We start from the raw sequence: 10,032 nt of genomic DNA on the forward strand, positions 1-10,032 counted from the left end.
AGGCCCTGAGGCCAACATTTTGTTTCACATCCTCTCTGGCCGAACTTGCTAAAATGCCCTGCAGATTCCACCTCATCTGACGTGTTACATAGAGTGGTTTCCAGCAAAAGGAACTTAACTCGCTAAGTGCAGGCAGAACTGTTAAGCGAATTTGCAACTTAAACTGTTTTTCTTGTACGTTAGAGAACTGTAAATACACTCAAGAACTTATGGAAGTATCACATGGTAAGAAGCTGCTGACAGCCTACAGCTGGGAGGTATCATTAATGCAGATGACACCTGGAAATCCGAACTAGGTGACTTTAAGACTAGTAGAGCTGAGATTGAATTTATTAGAGAGAGCATGTGACATGGCTTTCAGGTCTAGTAACAAGAATACTGCTGCTGTGAGTTCAGTAATTTGGAAGAAAGTGAGACCCAAGTGTGCTTAACAACAGGTTGGCTACCAAGTGTCCACTGAATGCAGCTTCAGAAAAAAGATAGGTCTGGTCCTTTGGTGTTATCAAGTTTCTCATATGCTTTGGGTGTCGGTCTCTTCTCCCAGGTAATGGGCGATAGGACAAGAGGAAATGGCCTCAGGTTGCACCCAGGGGAGGCTTAGGTTAGACATTAGGAAAAATTTCTTCACAGAAAGGGTTGTCAGGCACTGGAATGGGCTGCCCAGGGAAGTGGTCGAGTCCCCATCCCTGGAGGTATTTAAAAGACAGGTAGATGAGGTGCTTAGGGACATGGTTTAGTGGTGGGATGGCAGCGTTAGGTTAACGGTTGGACTTGGTGATCTTAAAGGTCTTTTCCAATCTAAATGATTCTATGATTCTTTCAGCTGAAATAGCACCTAGTCTGATCATCTGTGCTCAAGAAAGATGGACTACAGTAGATACTTCCAAAAGGTAACAATAACCTTTTTTTGCAATTTTGTTATGTTGGGCTAAATGTTAGGAAAGGAGGACAACTTATTTTTTTGGCATGTGACGTGGCACTATGAAAAAAATTAGTCTGAAGATCAGTGATCAGTATAATGAAGAACAGTGTAATGAGATTTGCAAATAATTTTGACACAAAATATGCTTTTGAAAGTTATGACCAGTTTGGTTTAAGAAAGATGCAATGGTCCTGTTACGCAGGTCCCTGAATTAATGGAATCAAAGCATACTGTTCATTAAATTCTTAGAATCATCTCAAGTTGTACCATTTTACAGTATTTGCCAGTTTACTGACTTTAAAAATTGATAAAAAAATTACTATGCATTTCTCCATGTGTTCAAATATGTGTTGAACATGCTATGTCTGAATATTAACCATAGATCTATTCACAACTGAATTCCTGAAGAAGAATTTTGTAAGGACTGAAGTTACTGCAGAAAGTTGCAAGGATGAGGAAAGATGAAAGCTGAATTCTGCTAAGATCTAATTAATAAGCTCCAATCCTACAAATACCACTGTCTCTAACTTTTGCTGCTCCAGGCTGCAAAAGCAGTCCCTATGTTTGTGGGATCTGGTTTTAAATGATGACAGAGAGATTATTACTGATACTACCTGGTAACCTCTGTTTAATTACAGCTCTTGTTTGATTTGTATCAAATTCATCATTCATGTAGGGTGGGGGAATAAAAAAAAAAAAGCTGATACAGAGATGTTGTTATGCAGAGATTGCATTTCAGACAAGGCTCCATTAACATCTTTTGTCTTGCTGCCGGTTCATCTATGAAGACCACAGGAAGTCTGAGTTTGTTTTTCCTTTCTAGATGTCACCCTCCAAGATCCTGAAGTAAACCAGAATTTACCTTTGCTTCCCAACTCTGATTTGCTATTAACTATTAACAAACACACTCAAGTTAAATATGCATCATCCCTTCCAGAAGACTTTTTTTAAAAAAAGCTTTATTAAACATATACTCTTTAGAACATATTTAAAGACTTCTACGACCTTGAAGGAATCCTCTATCATACACAAAAGTTCTTATTTTCAGTACTAAATAAAGCACATTAACAGGTGCTATTCACACATTGCAACTGATTTGTACCAGAGGTGGCTACTGGTAACTGAAACAACGTGTAGAAAACTATCTCACTAACATCTTTAAACTGGTTTAGCATCTGCATAGTACAGAAGGAATATATAATCATCTGTTCTGTATGACTACAGTTTAGTACTGAAGGCAGTAGTGGGCTACTAGTATCTGTTTCTTTCTATCAGTAATAAAGTGTGTATCTCCTGAAGTATATAAAAACCCCTAACTTCAAGTACAAAGAAAGCTAAGTAGCTCAGGTACATTTCCACATGAATAGAAGCTGGTTTATAGCATTAAACAGCCATCTCCATTTTAATAGGTGGATGAGGATTATAATCTTCAATCTGAAAGTCTTCTGCCTTAAAGTCACTGATGTCTTCAACCTTACGAAGAATTCTCAGTTTGGGGAAAGGTCTTGGCTCCCGCTGAAGCTGAAATAAAAGCAAGCTTATTGTATAAAGCTAATACTTGAAGGCAGAGATTTTGTGTTATAAATTAGATCTCATTAATCTAAATTCAGATTACACTATGTAGATTTTCCCTCCTCCCCAACACGACTTACACTCAAAAAAAAAAAAAAAAAAAAAAAAAGGAAATTATAATATGGTTAGGTGGAATCTACTTTAGTATTTTGATAGGGAGCAGTAGCATAATTTTAGAGTGGATTCCCTGATCATCCAAATGCACTGTAAGCATTTTCAGTTTGCAAAGCAATTCTGGTGGTTGCAGGTTAGATTCATTCCAGAGGAAACTAAATTGGAAATTCTGACCCAGATGTGCATCCAATGTGCTGCAGTTTCTTACAGGAACATTCGGGTCCGAACCAATAACTAGTTCTCCAGATGGCTTTGAACCATACAAGCAATGAGGACATTCAGTCTCAGCTGATAACATTCTGACTTGCTCCTACTGCAACAAATCACTTCCTGAAAAAAATACATTCCTATTCAGCCATATAGTAATACTAATTAACTCTGTGAATTGGTAAGTTATCCTTTTCTGATATACTACAAAGACATTTTATTTTGTGTTTATCTGTATTAGGTGGAATGGTTTTCTAAGGCTTTGGAATGATGAAGTCAAAAGTAGGGGTACAGATTCTGGATCTCTAACTTGGTTCTGGAATAGTACACTGATGTACATTTCAGTCATGTTTGTATTGTGTTTCTGTTTGTGACCTGAGTTGAACAGAGGTTAAGGGTAGAAATGAGAAGAAAAGCCCCACAAATTAATATTTGTAAAATGATATTTATAATACCAAGATAAATTTGTATTGGATAACCACTGCGGAAGATAAAAGGATACAAGAATACAGAATAAGTACTTACTTGAACTTTTAGAGGTTCCACGTGATTCAGATATATGTGAGCATCTCCTAATGTGTGTATGAACTCTCCAGGCTGAAGAGAAAGGAGAATGTGGTCTTCAAATAGTCAGGTTTCAAGAAAGCAAAACGTTACAATGCTTACAGTATTGATTCTTAGCATCTTACATCTAGTGTGGAATTGCAGCTTCTGTACTGGATCAGATTATCAAGACGTCCTTGCAAGCTTCGAAGGACACCACCTTCCCAGACTAATGCATAATTAATGAAAAATATAATGAAATTTCCACTAGCTTACCAAAAAATTTATCTTCAAAATCCTGCTAGGATAACAGCTTCGGTAAATGAACGGAGCACTACTGATCTGCTCATCAAGATGGAAACAGATGGGGCAGTGACATCCAGCTTTTCCACTCCACTGCTACTAAGTAGGACTTCCCAAAGTTGGTGTCAAACTAGCTGCCTTAGCCACTACGTAACGACGTAGTTTGTGGCAGTGGAGGTGTCAGTCACTGGCTAAACTGCAAAGAACTTATCAAGCACCTGGATGGGTTTTGCAAGCTTGCAAGTTCTGTGAGTTAGCAGCCCCTGAGCAATCTAATTTAACTTAGGTTCAGTTTTATCGTGTTTTACTGCCCTCTGACCGATGTTGATCTACATGCCCTTGGAGATATCATGCCAAAAACCACCAAAGCTGTGAGAGGAAGTGGCTGAGCGGCAACAGCTACTTTATGGGCATAATGTTAAACTTCACTTTTTCTAGTACCTTGACCTAATTTCTTAAGTATGTCTGCAATTGCTGTGAAGTCCAATTCTTCCCTACTTCCCTATTTTAAGTTCCCCTTCATGTTGCTGGTAGCAGGAGGATCAGGCCCGAGCAGCCTCGCTAGTATAATGCTTTACATGCTCTGAAGAAAAGGGGGTTTCACTTGTACAAGGTTGTGGTGCATTTAAATTACTCTGCCAAATTACAAAATACAGCTCTGGAGTCAGGGCAGTAGCTATTTGAGCACATACTACCACTCTACATAATCATCTACAGTCGGAAATGAAAAAATACCCAACTGAAATTACAGCTGGAAGTTAGGTAGGCACAATATCCAAATTGGAACCTCGACAGAAACCGCTGAGCTACTGTTCGCTTCCAATAAAAAACACATGCTACAAAATTTAATCACTTGTATATTATTATCCCATAAGGACAAGTGCTCAGTTCAGATTTCTAAGAAGTAGACTAGTGGAACAGGTCAGTTTTGACATGTTCAGTTAAAAGGACCTGGAGGATCTTCTGTCTGTTTGACCTGAATTTAAGAATTCTTACATTGCTGATCCTAACTGGCCGCACAGACCAGAAACAATTCACATTAAGTTCATGGGGCCCTTTCTTACACATATTTCAGCAAGATTTTGAATAGTATGATCATTCCAGTTTTTCTTGGACATGACATGAAGAGTCTTATCTTTTAGTCCCTCAATTCTCAGAAAAAATTAAGAAAAATGATTAAGTAGCCTACCTTTAGCCCTGTGACATGGGCAATCATGTATGTGAGCAGTGAATAGCTGGCAATATTGAAAGGCACTCCTAGTCCCATATCTCCAGACCGCTGATAGAGTTGGCAAGACAATTCACCATTTAGAACATAGAACTGGCAAAGGGCATGGCACGGAGGCAAAGCCATCAGAGAAATATCTAGGAATTGCAGTAAAAGAAGGATGGGGGGGGGGGGAAAAGGGAGCAGCATTAGTGTGTTATAAATGTAGAAGATGCAAAACCTGAACAAGCATTTAATGAGATACATTAGAGAGCAAAAATCCAACTGCACTATCATTTGGTTGTTTCTTCTCTTGTTTAAAAGCACCTGCTGCCTAAGCAACTAAGCAATTAAGTCTGGGTCATGACAAGCTGTCTCCTGGGCCGTATGACCAGAAAAGTCATAAACAGATATTCCACGGAACACTTACGCCATAATGCTGCACAGCAGTTTATTTTACTCACCTCAGTGAGACCGTTATTTTCCCTAAAGACACTAAGAGTAAAATTAAGCATGTACCCTAAAGCGACTTCCAACTGTGTCATCTTACTCTCTTCCCATTGCAACATGCCTTTACTGCTTGTTGAGATACAAAAGTAATGATTGATAAAAAATAGTAATCAGAAAACAAAAGATCTTCTGAGTGTTTATCTACACTTAAAAGTGCAGATAGTGCAATTAGTTTGGTACGGAAAACTTCAACGGGTTTCTCCTGATGTCTGAGAATGTTTAACCCTAAAACACCAGCACGTGGCATCCCCTTTCAGAGACACAAGTGGAAATGCTGGATGGTTTTTTTTTTGTGCATAGATCTACTGCTGCTGAAGTTAAACATTCTCCGGCACTAGCTCTTATTTATTAGAAGTATCCCTGCAGAATGAACGGATATCTAGACAACTATGCTCAAGGAGGTGATTACAACACAAATAATATTTTTGTTCTCTAGTTTTAAGGTTTTTGTTAAGTTTACAATTTATTATATGGCTAAAAACCAGACACACAGCTTCAGTATACTTTTTTTTTTTTTAAAACCTTTTTACAGTAAGAAATGCTATCTTTGAACTGTATGTCAAAGACACTGGTAGCCAGGTATATCCCTCACTTCAACCTGGAGAGAAAAGCTTCGAAGTAATGGTTCAAAATTTCTGAGGTCTCAACATGAGAATTAAGTAGAAGGAGAACCAGGCTTACAACCCCTGGCCATTTTTACTGCATTCCTGGTAGTTTTATAAATAATAAACAAGGACACCAAATGGAACTGACTTGACACAGAATTAGAACATAAGTTTAGCATACACCAGGATAATGTGCAGCTGCATTCACTTAAAGTCTGCTGTTCAATACCTTTGGGATTCCAAGCACACATAATGATTCTTCTGTCATCTGGATTGGTTTTAATTGTTTCAATCACTTTTTGCAACTGGTCAACTCCTTGGTTGGAGTAATCTGCAGAAAAATACCAAGTAAGATCTAAGCCATACAGATTCAAGTCATACCTTTTTAAAGCCCAGCCCACATCCCACTGAACAGTGGTACTCAAATGACAACCTCTGAAGATTTTATTGCAGCTTTGAAAGTGATTACATTTATCAGGTGGCACCCTCCAAATGTAGGCTATTCTTGATGTTCCTTAGGGTGCTCTAAGGCTTGCAAAATCCTTGCTAGTATTTTTGTATGTCCCTCCACCTCTTTTGTGGGCTTTGAGTACCTTTAGCACCCACTGAAATAGGACCATTCCTGTTTAGAACACTTCATTCCAAGCCTCAACAACTAGACCTTTTTTAAGACCAAGTAAGAAGTCTGCATAAACACTACATCCCAGGAAAGAAAAGTTGCAATACAAAAAAATTAATTGGACAAAGCATGTTCTTTATCATTCGTGATGACTTGTTACCTAAATAGGACAAAAGCTGTACTGGAATGAGCAAGATATTACCACCTAGTCATCTGCGGTATTTAAAGTAATTTGCTCATTGCATTTCTGGATTAAGATGCCTTTCTAGACATTAATCTTGCATGCTACAGTGCTCCTTAAAAAAAATAGTAAATACATATATATATGCCCAGACCAGTAACATGGGGCGCTGGCATTCTTTCCATGCTCAAAAGGAGGAAGTTTTTGACAGATGAATAAACACATCCATCTAGCACTCACAAGGTCATGTATCAAAACTACATTTCCATAGCATTTAGTGCCAGAAGGGAACTTTAATCATGTATAGCACAGGATATTACATTTCACCCAATTACGCTCGCGGGCTGATTTTTAGGCTCAATATCAGTTATATAAGAAATTCACCGGAATTAACTGAACATTAGAATAGATTCCAGAATAAAAGAGTCATTAGTTGTAACTCATTGTTCTGACTCATGCCAGTGAATCAGCATGGCTGGTAACTCATTTTTTCTAATAACTCTTATTGCAAAGCAACACCAAATTATGGTTACAGGGAGACCCAAGCTGGTAAACAAGGTAGTAATATATAATTAGCATCTCAGAGAATTCTTCTGCCAGCAATACTGTGCCAGAAGCCTTTTCAAATGATTATGTTAGCTCCTGAAGCTAATTACCTATCCGTTAGTATTGCAACTTAAGGAATTCTATTAGTAATGAAACCTATGGGAATTTATCTCATTTACTTTTTCCAAACTATGTTATGCCTCAGACCCTTTAAGTTCAGGAATGCTAAAACATTTTAGTAAGTTTTTAGATGTGTCAGTTCACAATTTGCATCATTTGTGGTAGCATAAAACTGTATTCTGCCAGCAGTCAACATGCCAATACTAAGTCTAGTATCTGTAACTAATGTGAGTTTTGAGACTGTATTGACAGAAAAACAAGAGGAAAAAATACAATTAACCGTGTGGTTATTCTGAGTTAAAAATCACACCAATTAGATAGGGACAATCTTTTTTTGAGTCTTTTTATTTAATGGCAGTCCTCTTAAACATTTTGTACATCCTCTCGTAGAAAAGAGACACTTCAGGGTAAGTTTAATGAACCAGTTCCACTGAAAATTACACCAACAGGTACTCATCACATCATAACTTGTTACAGCTATTCTGTCCACAGCTACGGATGCATCCTACTTTGTTCCAGCTGCAGAATGGAAAAATCTTTCTCTTCCACAGTCTGCAGTGAATGTACTGCACTAACATCAGCTCTTGCCAGCACAATTGTATCATGGGAATTGGGACCCTGCACGAGTATTCTGGAAGTGAGGTGTCACAGTCATCTCACTTAGCAATCAAGATTGTATTAGTATGTGATTACCTGTGTGCATATCTTTGTATTCTGCTCCAAAGTGCCTCCACTGGAATCCATAAACTGGTCCCAAATCCCCCTCCTCTCTGGTGCTGAAACCCTGCTTATCCAGGAACTCACGTGATCCATTAGCATCCCAAATCTTCACACCCTTTGCAGAGAGCTCTTTGGCATTTGTAGAACCCTACAAAACACAGACAGTAGGAAGCCTACATCCTAATCCCAACACAGAGGACATGATTTGAAACAGCTGCATTAAGCTTTGCTAGTTTACAGTATTTCTCCACTTAAAAAGTATGAACAGTCTGATTAAAGCACTACACGAGGTTCTTGGACATGGACAGAATAAAACTTACAAGCAACACACTACGATGAAGTTTGAAGGGCCATGCTGCTGTTATTTAACTCAGGATTCTTCTAACTTTGTGAATGCACAAGCAGTACAGTCTCAAGGTCACCCATGGTCTACCTTTCATACGCACATTTGCAGAGAACAAGATTTTACTTTACAGATGGATAAAAGTAGACAAACAAAAAATTTACAGCCTAGGCATTGTCTTTGCCAAGCCACCTATAATGAGCTTAAGGTCTTTTTGTTAAAATGACAAGTGCGACAAGATGAGCCAGAGAAATCTCACTGAGTCCTCCAACATGTCTAAATCAGCACACTCAAAAATCCAACACAGAAAGTGTTCTGTTTTGGGGAGTGTCTAGTCTTTGATATTTGAAAAAAGACACTTTAAAAAAAGGAATGTGTATTTGAGTGCTGCTAGCTAGCAAATGGTTAGGTAGACTTTCCCATACCTGCACAATGTCACACCATATAAAGGAACATTTATATCATAATGTATTATCTACAGCTGAATTTTAATACTCTTAACTACAGCTATTAGTTCTATTAGATCTGAGTTTTTTGCTAGTAAAAAGCCTAGTGTTTACATCAGTCTTACTTCACCTGTGGTTCCGCACTGCTTGTTTCTGTCCAAATCAATAAAAGCTATCTCAATATTAAAAAGCAGACTGTTAAATTGCCTACTTTATATTATTTCTTATTCAGACACTAATAAAAGAGGCTGCACCAGGCTTTATAACTGTGGGGTATAGGCAAATTGCTGAAAGCCCTCACTGTTTCAGACTATTTCCCTTAAAAAGAAACAGAAGAGCCCTTCTGATCGGTAATGATGCAACGGTCTCCACTAAAGTGCACAGAATGTCTTCAAGATAATGGCCTCCTGCGTGGTCAAAATATTCAGTGGTTGCACTTCTGTTCTGTCCTATGAACAGAAGCATCCACAGTTACCCCAAACTCCTTAATCCACTCCACACTAGTTCGCTCTGTGGACAAGACTCTCAGGCACACCACCCACAGAGACATCCAAATACTGAACCTTGATGAACCACAGCAGCTCCTCCAGCACTCCTTTCCAGAATACCCTCTTCGTTGTTAGCAGTGGAAACTGATCTGAAAAAGAGTTTTGGGGTGTCAGAGGTGACCAGCCACTTGTCAGGGTGACTTGACTTAGGGGTTTTCTCCACACAGAGGGTAATGCCACCACCTGACATCCAGAGGTTTGGATATGAAGTAAGAAGTGGGTAAAGGATGTGTAATTCTCATATGCAGATCAAGGAAGACAAGAACCTGACTTTTATTTTCCTGGTCAGAGAGGAAAGATTAATTAATCCATGGGGACTTTGACGAACCCCGCTGAGAGGACACCGCAGTGCAGCGTACGGATGTATGTGTAGGCAATTCACAATGGAAAGCAGAGGCTTAGGATAAAATTATTGCCAAATCTATTTCACAAACCATCCTTCCTACCACGCCTGAATGGTAGGAAGGACCAGGCCAGGCTGCCTCAAGATCTTACCCGTTTTTTCACCGGGTGACAGCTACGGGGC

At 38.8% G+C, this 10,032-nt stretch overlaps 1 protein-coding gene across 1 annotated transcript in view; it reads right to left on the bottom strand.

Annotated features, from left to right (window-relative positions):
• Positions 1-2,073: 2,073 nt before the first annotated feature.
• Positions 2,074-10,032, bottom strand: part of TYMS (thymidylate synthetase) — a 10,185-nt gene continuing 2,226 nt past the window's right edge. The window contains exons 2-7 of the mRNA XM_009647659.2: positions 9,522-9,595; positions 8,143-8,317; positions 6,213-6,314; positions 4,851-5,026; positions 3,341-3,412; positions 2,074-2,443 (exon numbers count right to left, since the gene is read on the bottom strand). Coding sequence (XP_009645954.1) covers positions 2,306-2,443; positions 3,341-3,412; positions 4,851-5,026; positions 6,213-6,314; positions 8,143-8,317; positions 9,522-9,595 — 737 coding nt within the window. The 3' untranslated portion in view covers positions 2,074-2,305. The remainder of the gene's footprint in view (positions 2,444-3,340; positions 3,413-4,850; positions 5,027-6,212; positions 6,315-8,142; positions 8,318-9,521; positions 9,596-10,032) is intronic.

The sequence above is a fragment of the Egretta garzetta genome, unplaced genomic scaffold (assembly GCF_000687185.1).
Source record: "Egretta garzetta isolate BGI_Z169 unplaced genomic scaffold, ASM68718v1 scaffold229, whole genome shotgun sequence".
Lineage (NCBI taxonomy): Eukaryota > Metazoa > Chordata > Aves > Pelecaniformes > Ardeidae > Egretta > Egretta garzetta.